Here is a 26,040-nt window from a genome sequence, read left to right on the forward strand (position 1 = left end):
GGGCAACCAGTGTTAATTGCCGTAATTCGCAAAATGTTTTCCCCCTAGGTCCTAGTAGCTGTGATTCCAATTAGAATCCAATACAGAAAGGGAAGGATCTGTGACCTGGGAGAATTGTTCTTTCTGGTAGCACCAAATTAAAAGGCATTAAATGAAAAACTTTTGTATTTTATCATGGCAAATTCATCCACAAAGGATATTGAACTGGGCTCTATCATGGATAGGCTGTGTGAGGTGAGAGAGGGTGTTTGTCTTTATGATTTTACCTGATGCCTGGGGCACCCTGCGGAATCACACTGTGTAATACTCATAGAATGTTCTTTTAGTGCCTCATGAGTTTTCAGTATTAAGCTATCCCTTTTCGTGAGACTTTAAAGATTAGGAATTGCAAGCTTCATTACTGAGTTAGGGACAGAAACCAAACATTTATTATCAAATATTAAAAATTCAGATTTCCTTCTGTTTCCTTCGGTACATTGGAGAAGGCATTTCAGGATCTAAGAATCTTTGCTACAGCTAGAAAAAGGTCTCTTTGTGCTGTGTCTTTGTTGACTTGTGCACACGCACCCCTACCCCTACTAAAGGTGAAGGCGAGGGAGGCGTATGGAAGAAATAAGTGGTAGATATGTTTTTTTAGTACATCAACCATCATTAGTGCCCATTCTTAAGCCAGTATGTCTTAGAAACAATACTTTATTATTGTTTTTAAAGTAGTAATAAAGTTATAGCTTATTGTTTTTGACAGAAAAAGTATCAAAAGGACCCTAGCATCCAAGTATTCAGTATTTAAACAGTTATGATAAATGAAACTGATTTTGAATATTAAGTCATGATATAGATGAAGCTTAATTTCAAACATGTCAGGCAGCTAAAAACTTGCTAAGTATTCATTTCTCAGAGGAAGTGATTATAAGAAAGAACTACATTGAGTCTAAATGTACTTCTTAATGAAGCAGTTTCCATTTTAATGAAAGGCAGCCTTGTATGTGAACATCAGCATGAAAGGGTCAGTTACAGTCCCTTCATTTTCAGCAGGGTTTTTTTTTTGGCCATGTCTTTTTTTTTAGTGACACAGATAATAAACCTAAACCTGAAATGGCTGCTAGGTCCTACAACTCCCAATGCTGCTTCCCCAGTGCTACTTTAGAAAACATTTTTCTTAAGCCAGTATGTCTTAGAAACAATACTTTATTATTGTTTTTAAAGTAGTAAGTAATAAAGTTATAGCTTATTGTTTTTGACAGAAAAGGTATCAAAAGTTTCAAATAGAATTGCTTGAGTAGGTTTTGCCTGCTTCATCACTGCAGTGGGTCTAACTTAGAGTGGCCTAGAAAATACCGTTCAGTGTTTTAGGAGTAATTGATTGAAGTGACAGAAACCACCGTATATTGCTATTAGCAAAAAAGAGCTTGTATTGGCTCAAGTGACTTCATAAGTGCACGATGGCCGATAGACAAGTGTTCGTGTACTACTATTAATGATGGCAAATAACTGAAACTACCTCAATAGCCACTAATGCTACATTAGTTAAATTAAGAGAAGGAGCTATGTTAGAGCGGATATTCAAACCAGACTAGCTGTATGACCTTGGACCAACTTAACCTCAGTGTCCTCATCTACAACTTGGGGCTTACGGTAGCCACCTTACAGATGTGTTGTGAGGATTAATTGACTGAACAGATGGAAAGACTGTGCTTGGAATGGAGACTGTGTGTAGAAAGTGCTGTCATAGGGCCGGGCGCGGTGGCTCGAGCCTGTAATCCCAGCACTTTGGGAGGCCGAGGCAGGTGGATCACGAGGTCAAGAGATCGAGACCATCCTGGTAAACATGGTGAAACCCTGTCTCTACTAAAAATACAAAAAATTAGCTGGGCATGGTGACGCGTGCCTGTAATCCCAGCTACTCAGGAGGCTGAGGCAGGAGAATTGCCTGAACCCAGGAGGCGGAGGTTGCGGTGAGCCGAGATCGCGCCATTGCACTCCAGCCTGGGTAACAAGAGCAAAACTCCGTCTCAAAAAAAAAGAAAGTGCTGTTATATCAGTGCTTGCCACTCCTGCTCTCACTGGTATACTCTCTCGGTGGTTCTTGCTTCCACTGTATGTCCATACTGTGACACGCCACGCAGCTGTCAAGAAGAATGAGGTACCTGTTTAAGGTAAACACTTAGGGAAAAACATAAAAGCAAGAAGCAGGTGTAATCTGACTTCATAGTGGCAGGCACTTCAAATGCTTTATTTTTGGTAAGTGCTCTTCTAAAAGCACTTCACGCCCGTAACTCGCATCTTCACACTGGGCCTCTGTGCTGGGTACTCTTCCTGTATTCCTGTTTTATATTTGATGGAGCAGAGGCAGAAAAAGTTTAGGTAACATTACAGCAAGTGGTGTTTTTAGCTTGTTCTTAAAACGGTGTATCGTTCATCTCCATAAGGAAATTATTTACAGTATTGAGCTTTTTAAAAAGTGTTTTCGACAGTAACATCCGGCACTTTGAATTGTGAAGTTCTGCCTCCAGCAGCAATTACTAAATCCGTATTAAATTCCTTTACTTCTTTTTCCCCAAATCTGAGAGATCGCTAAAAACTCAGACCAAGGATGTTTAAAGTCAGTTAATTGTGAGAGTTCCCTGTAATATGGGAGGTCTTGCAAAGGTTCCAGTACAAGGCAGTTCCTTCCTTTTGGGACCTATCTTGGGGAGGGAATGGAAGGAGGCATGTTGCCCTGTGCAGAGTCATGCATGTGATCTGGGTTATGATAGCAAGTGGCCAATGTTAGTTGCTCTTGGGGAAAGTAGTGGGATTGGATAACAGCATTGGAGGAGGCCAGTGGCTTAAACCCTTTATTTAGTATGTGTCTATATTTTGAAATTTGATTATTATTTTTAAACTTAGAAATAAATGATTTAAATATTGCTTCAAAGGGAGCCCTATCTGTAGGGGCTTTAACAAATATTGCAGTTTTTCAAATGTCAAAGAGATGGCTTCTTACTGAGATATTCTCCTATGTGGTGCTTTTGTTTAGAAATGGAGCATCTACTGTTGTCACAGCTATATTCGGAGGCATTCTGCAAAATGAGGTTAACTGCCTCATATGTGGGACAGAATCTAGAAAGTTTGACCCATTCCTAGGTAAGACATATGCGGCATGTGGCTATATAATATTAAAATAATATTAATGTTTCCCTCAAAAAATAAGTGTAAAGAGAAATATAGAAATGCAAGTTTATGAAATTATTTTTTAGTAGACATATGCCTTTAACAGTGTTTACCTATCTCCTTTTAAGACCTTTCATTAGATATTCCAAGTCAGTTCAGAAGTAAACGCTCTAAGAATCAAGAAAACGGACCAGTTTGTTCATTAAGAGGTAAAGATGTTTGAATGTTCTAAAATATTTTTCTTCAAATAGTGGAATAGATTGATAAATTTCATCTATATGCGCTTTGTGGTTAATATCGTTAATGAATCTGTGTTGTAACTTAAGAAAAGTGAAACCTGAATGTCTTTTTTTCTACCCCCCCAAAAAACTGCACTGTCCAATATGATAACCGCAAGTCATGTAGCTACTAAGGTTTAAATGAAAATTCTGTGGCTTAATCACACTTGAACCACATGTGGCTAGTACAACACTTCTTCATTAGGCAGCGCTACTCTAGAGTCAGATTATCCTAGTAGAAATCCAACTTTCTGTTGGAGAAGGGCTAGGCTTCTCTGTGTCACTGTTGTTCTGTGTAATGTGGGGCATTTGGCTTGTTAGAAGCAGCAGAGGTCTCAGATGCTTGTTGTACTGTTCTCAGGTAGTTTCTAGAAATCTGTCAGACAATGCATGGGATGACCAGACTCCACTCCAGTAAGGAACTGGAGCAACACTACATATGAAACATTTTGCCATGTTCGTTCCTTACCTACACAGTGTTGATTGTCTGCTGGAACAAGAAAGAATGCAGAAGAAATTTAAGAAAGCCCCATTCACTCCACTTCTTTGCAAAATATATGGCTATAGTATGTTTCTCCAAAACTCTTTGTGGCCTATTTGAGATTAAGAAAATATCACAGTATGCTTGATATTGTCAAATGTCTCAACATTTTCTCTCTATATCTAGGGCATGTGAGTACATGCTAACTTAATCATGAAATAAATATCTGATTATTTACAGTGGAAGGCAGTGAAAATTAAAGGAATTAGCCTTAAACTGTATCATTTTATAAACTCTTCAATAAGATCAGTAATTATGACATTAGTTTAAAACTATTCTTACTATAAATACATGGTTATATATCCAAACAATACTTAAAAAAAATGGTTTTTGAGACGGAGTCTTGCCCTGTTGCCCAGGCTGGAGGCTGATGCAATCTTAACTCACTGCAACCTCTGTCTCCCAGTTTCAAGCAATTCTCCTGCCTCAGCCTGCTGAGTAGCTGGGACTACAGGTGCATGCCACCACACCTGGCTAATTTATATATTTTTAGTAGAGATAGGGTTTTGCCATGTTGGCCAGGATGGTCTCAAACTCCTGACCTCAAGGGATCTGCCCTCCTTGGCCTCTTAAAGTGCTGGGTTTACAGGCGTGAGCCACTGCATCTGGCCTGAACAGTACTTTCTGTTTTTTCTTTTCTTTTTTTTGAGACAGAGTCTTACTCTGTCACCAGGTGCCAGGCTGGAGTGCAGTGTCGCGATCTCGGCTCACTGCAGCCTCTGCCTCCTGGGTTCAAGCAATTCTCCTGCCTCAGCCTCCCGAGTAGCTGGGACCACAGGCACGCGCCACCATGCCCAGCTTATTTTTGTATTTTTTAGTAGAGATGGGGTTTCACCACCGTCTCCATCTCTTGACCTTGTGATCCATCCACCTTGGCCTCCCAAAGTGCTGGGATTACACTGAACAGTACTTTCTGATGTTTAACAAAACTCAGTAAATCTAGATGACCTTTGGCTAGAAGACCCAGAAACACTAGTTTGTTTAGACTCCTTCCTTCCTTCCTTCCTTCCTTCCTTCCTTCCTTCCTTCCTTCCTTCCTTCCTTCCTTCCTTCCTTCCTTCCTCCCTCCCTCCCTCCCTCCCTCCCTCCCTTCCTCCCTCCCTTCCTCCCTCCCCTCCCCTCCTCCCCTCCCTCACTTCCCCTGCTTCTCCCCTCCCTCCCTCCCTCCCTCCCTCCCTCCCTCCCTCCCTCCCTCCCTTCCTTCCTTCCCTTCCTTCCTTCCTTCCTTCCTTCCTTCCTTCCTTCCTTCCTTCCTTCCTTCCTTCCCTCCCTTCCTTCCCTTGTTTCCCTTGTTTCCCTCATTCTGAGTTGGTTATATATGTGGTTCTTACTGACTTTCATAACATTTCAGTTTCTACTTATCCCAGAATACTTGAATACCAAGCAGAGTCTCACTTCCTGAGCTCATCCAGGAGGAGTGCATGACACAGTATATAGATGACCGATTGTTCCCCAAACAAGAAAAGTGGCATGTGGCATCTGCCTTGCATCCCAGGGAGTATTTTTCTTTACACTGAATCCTTGAAATCTGATGTGATTGATATCAGCTTCCGGGGGCCCAAACCATCCAAAGTAGTTTAGGGTTTGGCTGGAAGGATGTTTCCTGTATTCTCAGTGGGCTTTACTTTGAATCCTGAGGCTTGACTTTTACGTAAGAGCACTTACTGCTGCTTTAAAAGGTCGATGACCGGGTCTGGTGCCCTCTCGTGTTTTGTGACCACTCTCACCAATCAAGGGCACTTCCCTTTCTTGGACACCCAGAATGTCATACTCTTTCTCTGTTTACTGGAGATGGAGACTTGTGATTACCCAGTAAGTTCACGTGCTTTGAGTCTGTTTAGCAGGAACTACTTGTATACTTTTTGGATTTGTAATTGTTAAGCTTAGTTTTCCTTTAAAAAGGAAAAAAGACCCATCTTAAATAAATAACTTTTGAAGTTATTTAACCAAAAATGTGCATATTGCAAAAGGGAAAAATAACACCCCAGTTCTAAAACCTGACAAAGATACCATGGACAAGAAAATATAGCTTGATCTCACTTGTATTATGGATCCAAGAATCCTAAGTAAAGTATTAGCAAATACAACTCAGTAGTATACCAAGAATAACATACAGAGATCAAATAGGACCGATTTAATACTAGAAATACAATTAGGGGAAAACAAATCAAAATGCCCTAATAGGCCAAATGCCCAGGAACAGTGGCTTATGCCTGTAATCCCAGCATTTGGAAAACTAAGGTGGGAGCATTGCTTGAGACCAAGAGTTTGAGACCAGCCTGGTCAACATAATGAGAACCTGTCTGTACAAAATAAAAATAAGAAGAAAATTAGCTGAGCATGCTGGTATATGCCTATAATCCCACCTTCTTGAAAGGCTGAGGCAAGGAGGATTGCTGGAGCCCTGGAGTTGGGGGCTGCATTAGCTGGCACTACTCTTATACTCTAGGCCTAGGTGAGAGAGTGAGACCCTGTCTCAAAAACAAAAAAAGAAAAGGTCCAAATAGATACTGATAAAATCCCAAATCTATTACTGTTTAAAAGGAAAAGAAAAGCGTGGGTGTGGTGCCTCACACCTGTAATCCCAGCACTTTGGGAGACCAAGGTGGGCAGATCAGATCACTTGAGGCCAGGAGTTCGAGACCAGCCCTGGCCAACAATACAAAAATTAGCCAGGTATGGTGGCGGGTGCGTGTAGTCCCAGTTCCTTGGGAGGCAGGTGAGTTGCTTGAACCAGGGAGGCAGAGGTTGCAGGTGAGCTGAGATTGTGCTACTGCACTCTAGCCTGGACAACACAGTGAGACTGTCTCAAAAACAAAAAGAGAAGAAAAAGCTTTTCTTAGGAATAGAATGTTAACTTGATGACAAGTATTCGTTAAAAGCTATCAGTGATCATCATAGTTAATGGTGAAGCACTAATGATTTTCCACTAAGGCTGGGAATAAGCCAGGAGGCCTACTGACAATATTGCTCAAACATCTGGAAGAGCAAGAAAGAAATAAGAATAAATCATGGAAGAATGGCCAAAATATTAACATTTGCAGACAGATTAATTATATACCTAGAACATTTTAGGAAAATCATTTGGAAAATTATGAGAAACATTAACAACTGTTGTCATGGAGACTGAGACTGGGCAGGAGGATACCTGCTTTTCTAGAAGCCCTCAGTTTTTAAAAATCAAACACAAATGGTACTTTCATAAATATATTCTAAACATAAAGCTAAAACATTTAGGCAAAAAAAAAAAAAACACTGGTTTTCTATACCTAGCAAAATTTTCTATTTATAGTAACAAAACTCAAAAGCACTTAACAAATTTAATAAGGAATATGTAATACTTTAATAAAACTTTATAAAAGGAGAGATAAAGCCTGAATAAAAAGAGCCACATCTTATTCTTGGATGGGAAAACCCGATATGGTATAAATGTCCATTTTCTCCCAAATTACTTCCTACATTTACTGTAATTCATTCAAAGATTCCTCTGTAAGCAGAAATTCTCAAGAGGAGCTAAAGAAGTTTTTAAAATGAAAGTAAGGTAGGAAAAAGCAATGGGATAAGTGTCCTAGAACTACTAATATAGAGCAGGTGCTAATGTAAAATATTTATGGAAATCTATAATATGCCAATGGAAAAATGTCAAATCAGTGGGAAGAATAAGAAATTAGGCCATAAATGGTGTTAGTGTGAGTAATAATTAGTTTGAAAAAATCTTAATTTTCTCCCTACCCTCATATCCTTTCCCTGATTAATTTGAGGTTTCAGGATTTAAATATGAAACATAAAACCACAGGACACTATAGGAAAGTGTCTTTATGATCTTGTCATAGGGGAGATCTTTCTAAGCCAGCATCTATAATGGAAAAACATTTTATAAATTTACATAATGGTAAATGACCATAACATAGAAAAGAGATGATAAACTTATGAAAAAGGTGACTTGGGCAGAGTATATGAATAAGAAAAAATGATCATTATAACCATCTAAAAAATATTAATCCTCTGTATTCAAGAAAATGTAAGTAAAGCAAAATTGGTACAAAGAAAAACAAGATTGGTGAAAATGATAAAGATGGATGTCAGTGGAAGAGGACCCTCATAATGGTGTTATAAGTATAAATTGGTGCAGTTGTTTTTGGAGGGTAATGATCACCATTTTTAATAGGCATTTCCTTAGACATACCAATTTCACTTGCAAATGTGGACAATCTGTGTAAAAGATTTTAATTGAAGCACTCTTGTTAATGAAAAAAAAAAAAACATGTCTACCAATAGGGCACTGGTTTAACAAACTGTATTATGTAGCAATTAAGAAACATAAAGTTGACCAGTAACTGTGCCATAGAAACAAAGCTACAAAATATTGTGTAGTAAAAACTGTCCATGGAAGTATGTGTGTAGAATAATTCCATTTGTGTACAATAAACATTCATATGAGTGTTAAGTTTTTTTTTTTTTAGACAGTCTTGTTCTGTTACCAAGGTGGAGTGCAGTGGCGCAATCTCGGCTCACGGCAACCTCCCCCTCCCAGGTTCAAGTGATTCCCTGCCTCAGCCTCCCAAGTAGCTGGGATTACAGGCGCAGGCCACCATGCCCAGCTAATTTTTTGTATTTTGGTAGAGATGGAGTTTCACCATGTTGGCCAGGATGGTCTCAATCTCCTGACCTTATGATCTGCCTGCCTCAGCCTTCCAAAGTGCTAAAATTACAGGCGTGAGCCACTGCACCCAGCCCAGGTGTTAAAATTCTTAAACACCATACACTGTGCTTTTCGCAGTGATTATCTCAGGGAAGTGGGATTCAGGAGGAAATGGAAGTGTGAGTTTTCATTTGTTTTAACCTGTATGTGTCACCTTTATAATAGCTATTTGCGGGAGAGTGGACTTTTGTTCCCAGTGACTCTTATTCTACCCTCTATGAATTTGTCTATTCTAGGCACCTCATGTAAGTGGAACCATGCTATATTTATCCTTTTGTGATTGGCTTGGCTTAGCATAGTATTTTCAAGTGTCATCCATATTGTAGTATGTATCAGTAAGTATTAGTAAGCTTTTTGTATGTATTAGTAAGCTTTGTGAAGCTTAATATTCTCTGGTATGTATATACGACATTCTATTTATCCATTCGTCTGTTGACACTTGGGTTGTTCCCGCCTTTTGGCTATTGTAAATATGCTGCTATGACCATTGGGGTACAAGTATCTGACTTCCTGCTTCTAGTTCTTTTGGGTATATACCTAGGAGTGGAATTGCTGCATCATAATTCCATTTAACTTTTTGAGGTACTGCCACACTTTTCCACAGTGGCTGTGCCATTTTGCATTCCCACAGCAATGTACAACGGTTTTAATTTGTCCACTTTCTAGCTAATACATGTTATTTTCTGCTTTTTTGTCTTTTAAATAACAGCCATCCTAGTAACAGTGAAGTAGTATCTCACTATAGTTTTGATTTGCATTTCCCTAATAGTGATGTTGAGCATCTTTTCATGTGTTTATTAGTCATTTGTGCCTCTTTGGAGAAATGTCTGTTAAAGTCTTTGCCCATTTTTGAATCAGTGTGTCGTCGTTGTTGACTTTTAGGAGTTCTTCATATATTGTGGTCATTAATCCCTTATCTGGATCCATGATTTGAAATATTTTTCTCCCATTCTGTGGTTTCTCTTTATAGTGTCCCTCAGTACACAGTTTTTTAATTTTGATGAAGTTCAGCTTATCTATTTGTTTTGTTCCCTGTGCTTTGGGTGTCATATCAAAATCTTTGCCAAATCTAATGTTATTATGCTTTTCCCCTGTTTTCTTCTAAGAGTTTTTATAGTTTTAAGACTTGTATTTAGATCTTTCATCTATTTTAGTTTTTGTATATGGTGTGAGGTAAGAATCCAACATAATTCTTTTGCATGCTGATATCCAGCTTCCCCAGCACCATTTGTTGAAAAGATTATCCTTTCCCCATTCAGTAGTCGTGTCATTCCTGTCAAAAAATCAGTTGACTATATATGTAAGAGTTTATTTCATTGGTCTATATTGTCTGTCCTTATGCCAGTGCCACACTCTTGCTTACTATACCTTTGTAGTAAGTTTTAAAATCAGGAAGTGTGAGTCCTATAACTTTGTTGTATTTTTTTCAAAATTGTTTTGGCTATTCAGGATTCCTTGAGATTCTGTGTGAATTTTAGGATGGGGTTTATTCCTGCAAAATTTTCTATTGGGATTTTGATATGAATTGCACTGAATCTGTAGATTGCTTTGGGTAGTAATAATCATGTTAATGACATCAGGTCTTTCAATCTGTTAATGCAGGGTGTTTTGAGGGCTTAGAATTTTCTTTCAGCAGTATTTTGTAGTTTTCAGGTATATGTCTTTCATCTCCTTAGTTAAATGTATTCCTAAGTATTTTATTGTTTTTGACACTATTATAAATGGAATTAATTTCCTTTTTGGAAAAGCCTAACAGTGAATGCATTGTTAGTGTTTAGAAATGCAGCTAATTTTTGTGTGATTTAATATCCTGTCTTTCATTCTCTTGACAGTATCTTTTACAGAGCAAAAATTTTTAATTTTAATTAAGTCCTGCTTATAAATCCTTCCTTCATGGATTGTGCCTTTGGTGTTGCATCTAAAAAACCATTTTCAAACCCAAGGTCATCTGGATTTTTTCCTTTTTTTTTTTTTGGTAGAGACGGGGTTTCACCATGTTGACCAGGATGGTCTCGATCTCTTAACCTGGTGATCCACCCCCGCCTCGGCCTCCCAACCGGATTTTTTCCTGTGTTATCTTCTAAAAGTTTTATACCTTTGATCCATTTTGTTAATTTTTGTGGAGGATATAAAGGTCTGTGTGTAGATTTTACTTTTTATTTTTTGGCAGGTTAATGTCCAATTCTAGTACCATTTGTTGAAAAGACTATCCATCCCCTATTGTATTGTCTCTGCTCCTTTGTCAAAGCCAGTTGACTATATGTATGTGAGTCTATTTCTGGGTGCTGTATTCTGTTCCACTGATCTGTTTTCTTCCTTTCCCCAGCACATTGTCTTGACTAATACAGCTTTGTACTAAGTCTTGGAGTAACAGTCTTCCAGTTTTGTTCTTCACTGTTGTATTTCTATTCTTTATCTTTTGCCTTTCCATAATAAAACTTCATTTTGTCACTATCCACAAAATCATTCGCTGGTTTGAGATTGCATTGAATCTATGGATCCAGTTGGGACATATTATTAATAGTGAGTCTTCCTATCCATGAACACAGGATGTCTTAATGTCTTTTAAAATTTCTTTCAGCAACATTTTATAGTTTTCAGGTACAGTCAATTTAACTTTTTAACTTTAGGGTTTTCTGCATGAGATCATGTGATCTGTCAAGAGAGATAAGTATAGTTTTTCCTTTTCATTTTGGATGCTTTTTTTCTTGCCTAATTGCTCTAGCTAAAACTTAAATTATGTTGAACAGGAGTGGCAAAATTTATATATATTTTTTTGAGATGGAGTTTCGCTTTTGTTGCCCAAGTTGGAGTACAATGGTATGATCTCGGCTCACTGTAACCCCCCGCCTCCCAGGTTCAAGCAGTTCTCCTGCCTCAGCCTCCCGAGTAGCTGGGATTATAGGCACGTGCCACTATGCCCGCCTAATTTTTGTATTTTCAGTAGAGACAGGGTTTCTTCATGTTGGTCAGGCTGATCTTGAACTCCTGACCTCGTGATCCGCCCGCCTCAGCCTCCCAAAGTGCTGGTATTACAGGTGTGAGGCAACATGCCTGGCGATCTATGTTTATTTTTAAATGATCTAAATTTGACTTTTTTTTAATGAGCTTGGAGCTTTGTCCTCTATACTGTAACACATTGACAGATAACTGCAATTGAAACTTTGAATTCATCAGGAAATCATTTTCTCAGAATTATCCAGATGAATTTTCATTAACAGTAAAACCAACATAATTGATCATCACCAGATGTCAGGCATGATGCCAGGTGCTTTACACGTTATTTCTCTTCATTACAATAGTTCAAGTAGGTATTTTTTGTCTTCAGTTTGCAACTGAGAAAGGTTAACTTTTCTAAGGTTGTACAGCTAATAAAGCTGAGATTTTAAACAAGTTCAGTCTTTTTTCTACAGTACATTGCCTGTGTATAAAAGGCATCTTGTTTTAATGCTGCCAAAATCAATTTGTTTAGATTGTCTTCGCAGTTTTACTGACTTAGAAGAACTGGATGAGACAGAGTTATATATGTGCCATAAATGCAAAAAGAAACAAAAGTCCACAAAAAAGTTTTGGATTCAAAAACTACCCAAGGTGAGTGTTGAATTTTAAGTTATGAAGCAATTTGTCTGTAACTTTCTACAATATGAACTGTTCTGTATTTGTCTCAAGGGTTTTCAGTAAAAGTTAAACCCTTTACAGAATGAATGCATAAGGTATGCATTGGAAGAATAATTGGTAGAGTAGCTAAAATATTATTTAAGAGACTGTAGTACTGAGCTGATAGTAATATCAAAGTTTTGACTGAAAGGTCAATTAGGTATTCACAATCTTTGACCTCATCTCTGTCCTCCAGGTGCTATGCTTACATTTGAAAAGATTTCATTGGACAGCATATTTAAGAAATAAAGTTGATACATATGTAGAGTTTCCACTGAGAGGCCTAGACATGAAATGCTACTTACTGGAGGTAAGGCGATACCATTTTCGCATGGTGGAAAGACAGCTCTTCAGTAAGACTGTCAAACATGGAGAAGGGTAGAAGTCATCGAGATGGGGATGCTGATGTCATTGGATGCCTTCTTCCTTGTTCTGTAGCCTGAGAACAGTGGCCCAGAGAGCTGCCTGTACGACCTCGCCGCTGTGGTGGTGCACCATGGTTCCGGGTGAGTACAGCAGCCAGCCTCTGTTGGATGGGAGTACCTGGTGGCCAGCCCAGTGACCTGCAGTTTTGCACCACTCTTGATAGTTCGCCCTAAACTCTGTAAAAAAAAAAAAATAGATTCAGATACAGTTAAGTGGGTGGAATCTCCTTCAGTTCTGGTGTGGAAGAATACTCCTGAGATGATGATGTGAGACCTTAAGGGAAGGTATATCAAAGTGAAATGGAGGTTCATTCGAACCCAGTCTGTTTGTGCTCAAAATCCTCAGGCATCCTTACTCCAAATAGCTTATTCCTTTGCCATATGAAATTTAAATGGGGCAAAAAAGGGAAAATTATTTGGAATACCTTATTTTAAATCTTAACATTATTTTTCCCTGAAAGTTTGTGTTAGGGGTCTCTCCTGGTGTTTGGTCTGAGGGGTAGCCATTTTACCTTTAAACTTAGACTGCTGCATGTGGGAAACAACTATCCTGCTGCATGTGGGAAACAACTATCCATGTTGAGAATCCTTTTCCCGCAGAGCTTTGAAGTCACGGTGATGTCTACACTCAGTGTTATAAATGACAGGTCGTCTTCTCACTGCTTCGTCGGCGCCTGGCTTTCTTCTCCTTGGAAGTCTGTAGGGTCCTCTGTCTTTGGACTTTAAATGTATTCCTGCTTGGTAGCTGGTAGGGACAGTTTTAATTTGGTGCCGTCAGCTCCTGAAAATGTTTATACTGTAGGTCTTGCTTCTCTGTTCTGGAACCCCTACTCTATGCATGGCGAATTTCCTGGATCTCTTTTCCACGTCTTAAATATTCTTTATCTCTGTTTCTAAAGACTGCCACGGCCTACTTTTCCAAATCACCAAAAGTTTCATCTGTATCCAAATAAAAGATCAGCTTCTCCATCTAATATTTATATTGCAGCAATCACATTTTTCTGGTAACTTTTGCATAACAGCCTATCTTGTTTTATGGTTGCACTCTCTTTTGGAAATGTTAGCACTAATTAAAAATGTGAAAGCTCTCTTTGGTTTCCTGCATTCAGTTCCTCAGGGTTCATTGCTTTACTTGTTCTTCCTAGTATTTCTTCTCAAAAATGTGATTTTGTAGGACTGCAAAGGCTTAAGTATTTTTAAAATTTGGTGTTGGTAGTTTATTCTGAATCATTGTAAATGATGACATGAATCTTTATTGTTTAAACAGGGTTTTCCTGGCAGTTACAAAGGTCTGTTCTACCTGCAGGCCTGACTCTAGGTTCTATGTATGAGTGGGTAGCTCATGCTGACAGGGAAGAGCCCCAGTGAGCACGGTATCAGAGAAGTGTGCTGTTCTTTGTTAAGCTTAGTTTTTTTTCCTAAGATTCTGGTACTCCATGTTTCCATAGGCCCTGACCTATGCTTGTTAGGTTGAGAGTTCCTCATCTCCGTTTCCTCCATTAGTCCAGGACCATCTGCTTTGTGTTCTAGCAAAGCCTCAATTTCTGGTCAGTTTGGAGGAAGGTAAAAACATGAGTTTAAACTAAAAGTCTGGGATGTATTCTTTACCTACTGAAATTTAAATCTAACATGATATAGTTGTACAGATCCTTTTGTGATTTCTGAGGTTTTCTTTGGTCTTTTGCCTTTTCTTTACAGGGTTGGTTCTGGACATTACACAGCATATGCAGCCCATGAAGGCCGCTGGTTCCACTTCAATGACAGTACTGTAACAGTGACTGATGAGGAGACTGTGGTGAAGGCAAAGGCCTACATCCTGTTCTACGTGGAACGCCAGGCCAAAGCTGGATCAGATAAACTTTAGTACCTCCTCCTAATCCTCATTCATCAACCATACCGGAGAAACATTTCCAGTTTTCCACAAATACTTGATCCAAGATTAATTTCATTATGCACTTTTCAATTTCCTATTTTGGGTTTAGTTTTGTCAGTGGTAGTGACTTACTGAACATGGGCACCAACTAATTTTGTTGTTGTTCTACCAGAAAACCTCAGCAGACGCTTTGATTTGCTGCTTTAGTTGTAATAATTCAGTTTTTATATGTAGTTTGAAGAACGTAGTCCTATTGACTTTTTTATGTTAATGTTTTCAGTTCTCACTTTGAGGCACATTTACATCAATGCTTTTGATACTCACACTTGCTGAAAGCAAGATTTTCACAGCTGTAATGGAGATCAGGTTGACTCTAAATCAAGGATCATGTGTGCACTTAACTTGTTGCCCACGAAATTTCACAGTGACTGCTGAGCAATCATTCTTTTGGCCTGTAAGAGATAACAGAGGGCATCATTAAGTAGACCAGGTAATTACTGCTTGTCTCAAGGCTGCTATTTATCAGCACTAACTAAATAAATTTGTTGGTTCGGTTGTACCTGTCCTGCAAATACAAGAATTACGCTTTCTTGGCTTTGAGGCATACTTGTTTGTGGGGAGGTAAGATGGGAGTAAAGACCAAATACATTTAATGTTTAAAAAACATCACTAACGGTATAGGTGTTACCTAGTGAGGTAAAGCCACGGCATCGGCCTCCTTCTCCTTGGCTGTAGCACTGGAAGTCACCGCGTGTCCATTTTAGACTTAGTGCTTTTTTGGTACCTTAGTCTGAGGTGTGAACCTGTGGTATGTACTTGAATCATCACCTGCATTTCAGTTTATCACCAGGGGAGTCTGCTTCCGCAGGAGGAAATTTAGTCTTTGCTCCTCTGGGTTTTAACACCCCTCATTGGCCTATCCTGATAGCAGAACAAGTTGAAAACAATCTCATTTTGAGTAAGTAGTTTTCGTTGTTTAGTTTTTCTTATTGAGCAAGAGTCTCCTTATGTTGCCCAGGCTGGAGTGTAATGGCACCATGTTGGCTCACTGCAATCTCCGCCTCCCAGGTTCAAGCAATTCTCCTGCCTCAGCTCCCGAGTAGCTGGGATTACAGGCACCCACCATCACACCCACTAATATTTTTTATTTTTAGTAGAGACAGGGTTTCACCGTATTGACCAGGCTGGTCTTAAACTCCTGACCTCAGGTGCTCCACCCGCCTCAGCCTCCCAAAGTGCTGAGATTATAGGCATAAGCCACAATGCCCAGACTGTTCTATTAAAAAAGAAAAATGGTCAAGATGTTTTTAAGCTTATGAATGTAAAAACAGTCTGGTGGGCTGGGTGTGGTGGCTCACACCTGTAATACCAGCACTTTGGGAGGCTGAGGTGGGTGGATCACGAGGTCAGGAGTTCGAGACCAGCCTGGCCAATGTGGTGAAACCCCATCTCTACTAAAATTAAAAAAATTAGCCAGGCATGGTGGCAGGTGCCTGTAGTCCCAGCTACTCAAGAGTCTGAGGCAGGATAATCGTCTGAACCCAGGAGGCGGAGGTTGCAGTGAGCCGAGATGGTGCCATTGCACTCCAGCCTGGGCAACAGAGCGACACACTGTCTCAAAAACAAAAAACCAGTCTGGTGGCTCTCCCTCAGGTTGGATATCTGAAGTTGTAGGAGCAGGTGTAGCTCCATTTCCATTGTAATATTAACTGGATAAATCCCATATCTTCCCAGAGCATATTGGCTAAACACTTTAACAAGGAGCAACTTACAATTATGTATAAACGTATATCCTCCAATACTATGCCTCCTAGCTACATGTGGTTATTGAAATTTAAATCAGACTCAGTTCCTTCAGTTACACTCAGTACCTTTCAAGTACTTCACACCACATGTGGCGTAAGACAGTGCTGGCCTACATTTTCACTCCAAAGAATAAAGCTTTGCCATCGTGTTTACATCTTACAATTTAGAGTCCTAAAAGGTCATAGGGAAATGTGTGCTTAAATTAATTCACAATGCTAAATTATATTAGGTTAAACTGTATGAAACTGCTATTTGATGAGTTTCCGAGCTACAAAAATGACAGTTCCAGCTGATCTATCAGTACATCACCACATCTAATTGAACCTGAAATGTGAGTTCCCTTTGAATTTCCTATGAATCCAGGCTCTTTGGCTTAGAAGGTAGAGAGCTGTAACTTCTAACACTGATACTTCGCTCTTCAGTCTCTCTGAATGGGCAGCTGTTATAACTTAAAACCGTATAGGCCCGGGCGGAGTTGATGGTGAAAGCAGCTGTATTTTTATAGCAAATGGAACCTGACTACTCTGTCGGGCAGAGTGGCCTTCAGACGGGGATGCTGCTGGCTTGGGAGATGAACATGTCTTCTCTGTTTGGTTTTCCTTGAACAGAAACGCCTGGATGGTATCATGAAGGTTGTTGAGAAAAGTGATTGGACCCATCTGAATTGTGCACGTGAACACCAGTGATGTAAATGTGCCTAATCCTATTTTAATTTTTAACTGTGTAGCCTTACCAGACCTATTTCAAAAGCTGATCTTTTGTGCGCTCCAGGGCTTTTCCCTTGTGCCATGTTGTCTCCAGCATGTATGTGGCTTCTTGCTCAGAGCTTCTGCTGAGGCAGGGCCTCTCACTGAGTCACATGGCTCCTTGGAACAAGAAAACTTTCTCAGAAGTCCTCCCACACAGGTGGGTGATAGAAACAGTTTGTGGCAACACAAATCTCTCTCCATGGTGGAGAAACCTGCTTATCCACTGTATTCTACTCAGTGTGTAGTGATGACAAATGTACTAGAATTAAACCAGGCAAGTGTACTGGCCCGGGGTGAGTGTCGAATGTGTATCTCGCCTGTGGAACCTACTCAGCAGCTTGGTTTCTGGGGTTGGGGACATATTTATTTCTTAAAGCCAAACCTCTCCTTCATTGGTTTAGTGTACATAAGTCTATTTAGATACACTTATCCCACTTTAACCTCCACCAGCCCCTAAACTCTCTGCTGTAACCTCTGCTGCTGAAGTGGCCTCTTCACTTGGGCCCTGGAAAAGCCCATGGGAAAAAGTGTGTTCCTGCAGCCAAGGCCTGGGTCCCAGGTGACTGAGAGTAGCCACGGGAAGGTGAGTAAGGAGTGGGCATTGGTGTCTGTAGTCCAAGGTCTCTGCGTCTCGTCAGTGGGTGCAGGGCCTTCCCCCTCAGGTGTGAGCATGATGGACTCTAGACTGCCTTCCATGAGCATTGGTCATGCTGTGATGTCATCATTTGCCATTAAAACCCAGTTTGTACGATGCCAAGAGGATTGTTTAACTGTGCAAGTGACTGATTCATTTAAGTTGTAATCACATCCCTTTTCTGCTTCACCAACCTGAACTTTTAAAAAGTAACATTAAAAGTCTGTTCTCTTTACTTTTGACTCATTTCTTAACACCTTTTTTCAGTGGAGCCACATAAATCATGATGTACTTACTCAAGCTGTGGGCCTTCTCAGTCAACAGAATCCCCACGATCTGGCGCTGCTGTACCTCGGCCAGGATGAAGTAACCTGTACTGGCAAAGTGATGGCCAGGAGATTAGTGCCTGCAGTCAGGTGCCTGAGGTCCCACTGACCCTTACCCAGTGAAATCCTTCTCAGTCTCTCGTAACTACTCATCTTACAAAAAGGAGGCCCCCTCCCTCCCCTTTAGATCTAGACTCTACCCTGAGGCACCAGTATTGGGGCTCTGAGCAAAGGATGCTGGTCATCTTTTAGGGTAAAAACAGGCAAGTAAGTGCTGTTAAACCCCTGCTCACAGTAGGTTCCTGTAGACACCTCTGCCCCCATGCCTCCTGCACACAGAACCACATTCTTCATTTGCCTGGTCTTGTCAGTCTTCTAAAGTTGAAGACACAGATGGCTGCAGCTCAGATTGTTCTGCATCCTTGTTCCATGGGGCACATACTCTCTTGGCAGCTGTGCTACTCAGAGGCTGTGTGGTTGCTGTCGCTGCCGCCAAATAGCATAGCTCCAGAGAAGGCCAAAGGGGCAGAGCCTCTGCAGCAGGCAGGAGCACATCCCCAGCCCCCCGCGCCAGCCCCGGGCCCCAGTAGTCCAGGATGCTTCCTGCAGCCTACCTGGAGGAAGAACAGAGGGTCAAGCCTTCAAATGTTCTTCCCTGCCAATCTTCTGCCATTCCAGCAGGGCTGCAGCAGTGCAGCTTGGAAGCCATACTGAAGCACAGTGACTCTTAGTGGAAGGCACAATTACCACTCTTGTCTTGCAAGAAGATGAAAAAACCCCTATTCCTAAGGGTCAACCATCCAAAAAGCATTTGTTTGAGGAGGACAGGGGAGAAAGTGGAGATAACATGGCTTTCTAATCACACCACCTGTGTGGCATTGCAGCATACATCTTAAGTGAAGCAGTACACCTGGACAGAATGTCAGCGCTAATTTAGAACTAAATTGATGAGCTTGGAATAGCAGTGGCTGGCTCCCCTTCCTTGAGAAATGCTTCCTTTTGACTGTTCCTTGGTCTGTTTTAGAGAATCCCCCCATTGCTCTTCATGTTGGCATGGTGGAGTAATGGAGACACGGGGGACCAGCTGAGGCTGGCTTCTCAGGAAAGGCACTGACCACAATGGCTACCTCCTTCTTTGCTTGATTGCCTGTTGCCTCTAAAGGCAAAGCTGCGCCAGCCCTGACCATGGAAAATCCAAAAGGATTCCCATTTCCTCTTATTCCAAATGGGAGAACAAACAAAAGCAACCACTGAGGTGGCGGTCCCTGGGCTGGCAGAGGCAAACCGTTCTCTCCTGGGTACCCCCTCTTGCCTAGGGAGAATGTGGCCTACACAGGTGCACCGTATCAGCATCCCGCAAGCAAACCAAAGAACGATGCCAGGGATTCAAGGCAGAGAAGTTAAGGATGGGGCTAGGTTTGGGAGTGAAGCAGCATCAGGAAAAGGGTCTGCCATATCGCGAGGCTTTGAGTACCCAGGAAGAGAGAACGTCACCGACACTACCTCCAGAAAACTTGTCCAGAGTGGAGTCAGAGACTGCGGGGTGGTCCACTGGTTTCTCCAAGAGGGGATGGAGGGCACTCAGAGCGGATGGTTTGTGGTCAGCTTAAAGGCAAACACGGTCTAAAATATTGAACTTAAAATTGTTTCAAGCAGTTTCACATTAAGAGCTACCTCATCCATCTTGACATTTTGGGAAATACAGGTTATATAAAGTAGAACGCCGTATGGGTGGGAAAATTAAAGCCAAGTAAGCTTCAATTTAAAACACAGACATACTCAGTACTGTGTAGGGCATGTTGGGAGCCAGATGTAAGGCTGAGTGCCCCACAGGGTCGTGGGGTGAGCCTTATGCCGTGCTGAGGCGCAGGATCTGAGAAATAAAGAGGACACAGAAGTACAAGAAAAACACAGCTGGGCTCGGGGGGGGGGGGGACACATCACCTATAAGCAGTCAGGCGAGGCCCCGAATGTCCAGAAGCGTGAGCATTGTGTATAGGTTAGGGGGCGGGGCAGTGAGTGAAATCATCTTTAAGGATAGTGATAGGGTCGTGAGCAATAGAACATGGGGTCCACCCCCATTAGGTCACCTAGGCCAGCAGGTGGACAGTGCACAGCAAGGGGTCCGTTCCCAGGAAGGCAAGGGCCATGCACAGTAAGGGGTTCACCCCCTTTAGGTCACCGAGGTTTGAAGGTGGGCCATGCGCAGTGAAGAGGGTGCAGCGTGCAATACTTCTATGGGCAAACTACTTCTAAGAAGATTTATAGGAGGATGCTTTAAGTCACACAGCAGTGACACAGCTGTCAGGGTCACTGCCACCTTCTGGCAGCTTCCAATGGGTTCTATGGGAAGATGCTTTTCAAGCAGCACAGTAGCAAGAGCTGATAAAGTTCACAGTCACCAAGGTGGATTGCCGTTCTGAGGGCAGCCTTCCACAAGAACTGGAGCAAGGTCCTACAACTCCTTTATCAGGAGGGAGGGGTTCTCGCCCCAAGCCTGCCATACAGCGAGTATCTTTATGATACTGAATGCTACCACCTGGGCCATGGATTCTTGTCCTGGTATAACTGTTTTTCCCTTAAATCATGCTCTGCACTGTGTCTGCTCTAGGCATTCCTCTGATTATAAGCTGCTTATTCCTTAATTCATGCTCTGTACTGTGTCCACTCTAGGCATTCCTCCAATTATGAACTAAGATATAATTAGAGGTATATATGTAGGGAAATATTCTTTAGGCACTCATACTATCAACTATTACATGATTACATATAGAGGAATATATAAAGGGATTCTTCAAGCCCTATTTCTATAAACTAATATATGATTATGTAAAGGATTATATAAAAGGAAATAGCTGAGTAGCAACACTATAAAGTGAGATATTCCTCAGGCCCTAACTGTGCCAGGGTTCTGCTTAGCTCTCATTCCTCGGTGCCTATATGGGGTTACCCATAGTACTGCTTGGCCGAAACTACAAAAAACCCACCAAACCAATAAAACACAACTCTGGAAAGAAGCTACTTCAGTAAAATCTTTTATAAACAACTCAGGGTAAAAAGTCTAGCTGTTGATCAAGCCCAGGAAAATCCCCCTGCCTAGAAGAGGGCAGTGGGACTTGAAGGTCGACCAGCCTAGCCTGGAGACCATTCTTCTAAGGCACAAAAACAACAGGAATGAGGCATCAGCCAAGGACTCCTCCTACAGCACAGAACTCACAGCTGTCTCCCTTCACCCTTCACACACAACAGGCTTCTTCCTACTAAGGATGAAGCAAAAGATTCACACTGATGTACCAGAAAATCAAAACCATTAACATTTACAGTTAGACTCCTTCCCTGTGAGCAGGGACTGCAAACCCAGACAGAGCTGGCCTGGCCACGGCCTCCCAATGAAAACGCCTTGGGAGAAGCCAAAAGTGCTCGCTGCTAAACACCATTGTCAGCTAAAGGGAAAAGAAATCCCTTTTAAGGAAAGTAACTTCAATAGGCTGCTTTTCTGCCAGGACTTTCAATCCCTCTGAACATAAGCCGACCACAGACCGCTGCACGTATGTCTGGGTCCTGCCATTTCTTCCCTCACCCCTCCACAGAGCTTCAGCACCAGTTAGCCAAAAATAAACACCATTCCTCAACCATATATGTCCACTGGCAGCCCAGAACTGGGGAGGAGAGGAGGCAGGTCAGCCCGTCCCCTAGCTGCAGTCGCAGTCACATGTGGTTGCTGCTCACCATGCACATAACCCAGCTCAACCGGGAGTGCCTGCTGCACCTCTTCTCCTTCCTAGACAAGGACAGCAGGAAGAGCCTAGCCAGGACCTGCCCTCAGCTCCGCGAGGTGTTTGAGGACCCCACACTCTGGTCCCTACTGCACTTCCGTTCCCTCACTGAACTCCAGAAGGACAACTTCCTCCTGGGCCCTGCTCTCCGCAGCCTCTCCATCTGCTGGCACTCCAGCCGTGTGCAGGTGTGCAGCATTGAGGACTGGCTCAAGAGTGCCTTCCAGAGGAGTATCTGCAGCCGGCACGAGAGCCTAGTCAATGATTTCCTCCTCCGGGTGTGCGACAGGTAGGCCACCTTGCCTCCTGAGCAGTGCTGGCCCCGCTAGCTCTGGCTTCCCTCTTGGGGGAGGGGGGAGGCAAGAGCAAATTACGAGACCAAGATGGCTCCGCCTTGGGAGTGCCTCAAACTAGGCCCAAGGCAGACATCCAGGCCCACCCAAAACATGGTCTCCAGGAGACAGATACAATCCTGAGGGAAACCACTGCTAATCCTCTCAGCCTCACAGGTCCTTGAGCTGCTTCATGCAAACACCAAGAAGTGGGGCCTCAGTTGTCCCTGCCCTTCAGGCAGCTGTCCTCCCTGGCAGTCATTAAGTGCTGGGTGGGTCCATCTGGGCCTGGATTTCAAGGTCAGGCTCTGGGAAAAGGCTACCAGATACAGCCATCAGCTCACCCCTCCATTAGGCCTAGCAAACAGCCCCTGAGGCCTGGGAGACGCTGCAGAGGAAGGAGAGGCGGAGGAGCCAGGGTGCGTGGTCAGCTTAGCCAAACCAGACTCCTGGAGAAGATGAATTACTGATTTACACAGTATTCCTAGGGAGGGTGGCTTAGCCTAATTTTTTAAATTGGCAAACTAATGCTCCATGAGGTGGTGAGATTTGCCCACAGTCTAGGGTCGCCAGATTTTAGCAAATATATAGGCTGTCCAGTTAAATGTGAATTTCAAATAAACAGTGAATTTTTTTTTTTTTAGTGTATGTCCCAAATACATCTCGTGTGTGTATCTGCTAACCCCACCCCACACACAGACCAGGCCAGGATCCCTCCATCATCCCAGCCTCATGGGTAGATCCGCCCAGGCAAGAACAGAAGGTACTCAACCAGCCTCTCCCTGAGCTTCTGCCAGTCCTGTGCTCCCTTTAAGGAAAAACACCCCCTCCATCATTTAAACTGGGCCTGGCTGTCCATGGAAAACTAAGCTCAGCCAGTTTACTGCCACCCAAGTTCACAGCTGCTATTTGCTGGCAGCACAACAGGAGTAGAAGGAAACAGCATAGTGACCCCACCTTTCTTTTGAGCTGGTAGGAAGGAAACAGAAGATGGACTTGGGGCTGGGTCCTGGCTGGACAAGGCCATTTTGACAGGCTGAACAAGGCCCAGGAATCAGACTAGAGAGTGATATTGAGGATGGGGGCAGGCGCACAGCAGAACGCTTCCTGAAGTTGTTCTATTCTTACTCTATGAAAACTGAGCTTCATGTCCCAAATCTGCGAGGTGTGGAGTGGACCTCCCAGGCCTCTGTACTGGTCACGCGAAGGGCCCCGCTGTCACATAAAAAGCAAAGGGCTTTGCTATCAGGGCTCTCTGCTGAGTTGCCCAGTGCATCCAACCATGTGACACCAGTTCCAATATCTAAACTCTTGCAACCTCATTTCTTCTGTAAAATGTGCTAAATTGTCCTTATACGCAGGGTAAGAGGATTAAATGACACAGTGGCACCTGGCACACAGTAGGCACTGATGAACTTCTACTGAATCTGGTTCTTCTGGCACTCAGCTCAGGTTGGGAGGAATGGCTGAGGATAGCTGGGCAGGGGAGAGTCGGCTTTTTTTTTTTACCCCCTGCATCAGAATTATTCAAAAGGTTCTTAGGGAAACGATCACCCAACACCTTTGAGGCTTAAACACCTAATCCTTATAACCACCTTGAAGGTAACAATTCCTCCCACTTGACAGATGAGGAAGTGACACCCAGCAAGGTTCAGACAGTGCCGGGTCCGTGAATAAATCACAGGCCAGTCACTTGGGCTCCCTGGGCCACTTTCCTCATTAACAAAACTGCAGGTGTAGAGGTTGAATGGGTGAGGAACGAAGGCACATGATCCTGAAGGAGGCCTAGGCTCTGTGTGAAACCTGGCTGGGCCGAGCGTGTTTCAGTTCCTTACTTCCCAACCCAGGCACCAAGGAGCTCAGCTGGCCCAGCGGGGGCAGTCACGGAGCTGCAGAGGCGGCTGGCTGGGAAAGGGAAACGCTTCCCCAGACCAGACTCCAGCTCCTCCTTGCTGCAGAGAGCCAAGCCCCCTGGGCCCATGAGTAGGTCCTTCTGAACTGGAAGTGCCTAGTGCCACGCATTATGACTGCCTTTGGAGGGCCCCGCTGCAGGCTCCTCACAACCCCAACGGTAGACGTTATTCCCCCCACGCAGAGGAAAGCAAGGTTCTGGGAGTGACTGACGTGGCGATAAGCCAAGTCGAACTTTGCTCAAGATCTTTTCTCGCTGGGAAGGGCTGATGAGGCGGCAAAAGTGGGTCCCCCAAGCTTTCTGGGCAAGCAACCTGGGTGTCCCTGACTGTACCTGCTCAGGGCCTGCCTCTAGCTGCCTCCGATTCCTGCCCTTTTCCAGGCTGGTGCCCCAGGGGAGGCAGGAACAGCTCTAGTCAACTAAGCTGAATCCAGACTCAATGCTGACGCCTGCTCCCACCACCTCGAGGGTTGGCATGGTCCCGTCACTAAGCCACCTCCAAGGAACAGATCCCTCTTCCCGCTCACGTCCCGCCGGTACATGCAGGGGCCTCAACTTGAAGCTAGACTGGAGCAGTGGCCATGCACCGCTCCCCTGCAAGCCAGCACGTCCGTAGCTAAACAAAGAGACAAGGACTGTGGCTCCTGAAACCGGCCATTCCCTCTGTCCACAGCCGCCCCAGGACTCTGCTGAGCCGGGGTCGGAGCTTTCCCACTAGGGGCTCCCCAGGCTACGAGCCACGAACCCACGTAGATGAAGGTATGCTGAGACGCAGGGGCAGAAAGGGCAGGGAAAATGGGCCGGCCAGAAAGCTGACTTGGAACCCTGCGAGTCGTCGCAGCCAAGTGTCTTCACTTCGCAAGGCCCGAGTCCTCGGTAAATAAATACGCCCAGTCCCCCGGGGCGGTTGGGTGGCTTCAACCAGTGGGCCCCGGGTCAACGCCCTTTTCCCACAGGTGCCCCAATCTGGCGTCCGTCACTCTGTCGGGCTGCGGCCACGTCACCGACGACTGCCTGGCGCGCCTGCTCCGCTGCTGCCCACGCCTGCGCGCACTGCGCCTGGAGAATTGCGCGCGCGTCACCAACCGAACGCTAGCGGCCGTGGCAGCGGACGGGCGCGCGCTGCAGACGCTGCACGTGGACTTCTGCCGCAACGTGAGCGCGGCCGGCCTGCGCCGCCTGCGCGCCGCGTGCCCGCGCCTGGCCCTGCACGCCGAGCACAGCGCCGCCATGCTGCCCGACCAACCCCCGCGCCCGCGCGCGCCCGCCGCGGCCTTCGGCAAGCTGCTGCAACGCTAGATACCGCCCCGCCGCGGCCCCCGGGGAAGGAGCGCAGCCCCATACCGTCCTGGTTTCGACCCCAGCTCTTCCACCTTTCAGACCAGCACCGCATCTTCTGAGCCTCAGTTTCCCCGTCTGCACAGCGGGGATAACAATGCCTACCTCACGTTAAGACTTTATACCCAGGATGAATGCAAGATTAAATGGATGTTTGGAAAAGACTCGGCTGGTTCTCACTCAGCACCACCGCCTTTCCCCTCTAGCTTTCGCCCCAGCTCTGTGCGGTGCGCCCCCAACGGCGGCGGGAGGCACCTCGCCGTCCTCGGGGACTCTGCTCGCGGTTGGGTGGAAATCACCTCGGTGGGGAGGGCCTCACCACTCGGAGCTCGCCGGGCTTGCGCGCGGGGGTGAGAGAGGCCAGGGCTGCCGTGCGCAGGGGCCTGGAGAGCCTCCGGGCAGAGCGACCCCTCGAGACCCAGCCGGCTCCCGGAGTGTCCTGGGGTCCGTCGCCTCCAGGGCCCCCAGTAGTGATCTCAGTGAAGCAGGAGGAGGGAAAGTGGGGTGCCCCTCCCTGCGGTTTGCCCCCGCGCGCGCT

The 26,040-nt window shown here is 44.1% G+C and overlaps 2 protein-coding genes and 1 long non-coding RNA gene across 24 annotated transcripts in view; 2 read left to right on the forward strand and 1 right to left on the reverse strand.

Moving 5' to 3' along the window:
- The window catches only part of USP3 (ubiquitin specific peptidase 3), an 83,365-nt gene extending 68,164 nt beyond the window's left edge, over positions 1–15,201 (forward strand). For all 6 annotated transcript variants that reach the window (XM_054240450.2, XM_035258803.3, XM_054240451.2 and 3 more), the window contains 6 exons: positions 3,020–3,126; positions 3,282–3,362; positions 12,147–12,265; positions 12,528–12,641; positions 12,770–12,837; positions 14,455–15,201. In XM_054240450.2, the coding sequence (XP_054096425.1) occupies positions 3,020–3,126; positions 3,282–3,362; positions 12,147–12,265; positions 12,528–12,641; positions 12,770–12,837; positions 14,455–14,620 (655 nt within the window). In that variant the 3' untranslated portion in view covers positions 14,621–15,201. The remainder of the gene's footprint in view (positions 1–3,019; positions 3,127–3,281; positions 3,363–12,146; positions 12,266–12,527; positions 12,642–12,769; positions 12,838–14,454) is intronic.
- Positions 1–26,040, reverse strand: part of LOC128928896 (uncharacterized) — a 35,621-nt gene that overhangs the window by 3,510 nt on the left and 6,071 nt on the right. For 2 of the 16 annotated variants that reach the window (XR_013520702.1, XR_013520701.1), the window contains 3 exons: positions 18,115–18,189; positions 14,954–15,081; positions 12,637–12,933 (listed from right to left, as the gene is read on the reverse strand). This is a non-coding gene — a long non-coding RNA (uncharacterized LOC128928896). Of the gene's footprint in view, positions 1–6,000; positions 6,776–12,636; positions 12,934–14,953; positions 15,082–17,168; positions 17,302–18,114; positions 18,195–18,758; positions 18,930–24,909; positions 25,023–25,607; positions 25,725–26,040 lie in introns of those variants that run through there. The other 14 variants (XR_013520708.1, XR_013520712.1, XR_013520707.1 and 11 more) reach the window with 14 other exon arrangements.
- FBXL22 (F-box and leucine rich repeat protein 22) lies at positions 21,849–25,666 on the forward strand. Of its 2 annotated transcripts, XM_035258808.3 has the most exons (3): positions 21,849–22,209; positions 24,838–25,040; positions 25,121–25,410. In XM_035258808.3, exons 1-3 carry the CDS (start codon positions 21,857–21,859, stop codon positions 25,258–25,260), a joined length of 696 nt encoding a protein of 231 aa, XP_035114699.3. In that variant the 5' UTR covers positions 21,849–21,856; the 3' UTR covers positions 25,261–25,410. The 2 variants fall into 2 exon arrangements, with proteins under 2 accessions (XP_035114699.3, XP_035114698.2); XM_035258807.3 differs by lacking the exon at positions 24,838–25,040 and having other exon boundaries at positions 25,121–25,666.

This window comes from Callithrix jacchus, chromosome 8, assembly GCF_049354715.1.
Source record: "Callithrix jacchus isolate 240 chromosome 8, calJac240_pri, whole genome shotgun sequence".
NCBI classification, from domain to species: domain Eukaryota; kingdom Metazoa; phylum Chordata; class Mammalia; order Primates; family Cebidae; genus Callithrix; species Callithrix jacchus.

Bases quoted from the DNA above. Each gene is read 5' to 3' on its own strand.
- FBXL22 (XM_035258807.3), top strand. From the start codon at position 21,857: ATGTGGTTGCTGCTCACCATGCACATAACCCAGCTCAACCGGGAGTGC. The intron at 22,210-25,120 runs GTAGGCCACCTT...CTTTTCCCACAG, and splicing joins CTCCTCCGGGTGTGCGACAG to GTGCCCCAATCTGGCGTCCG.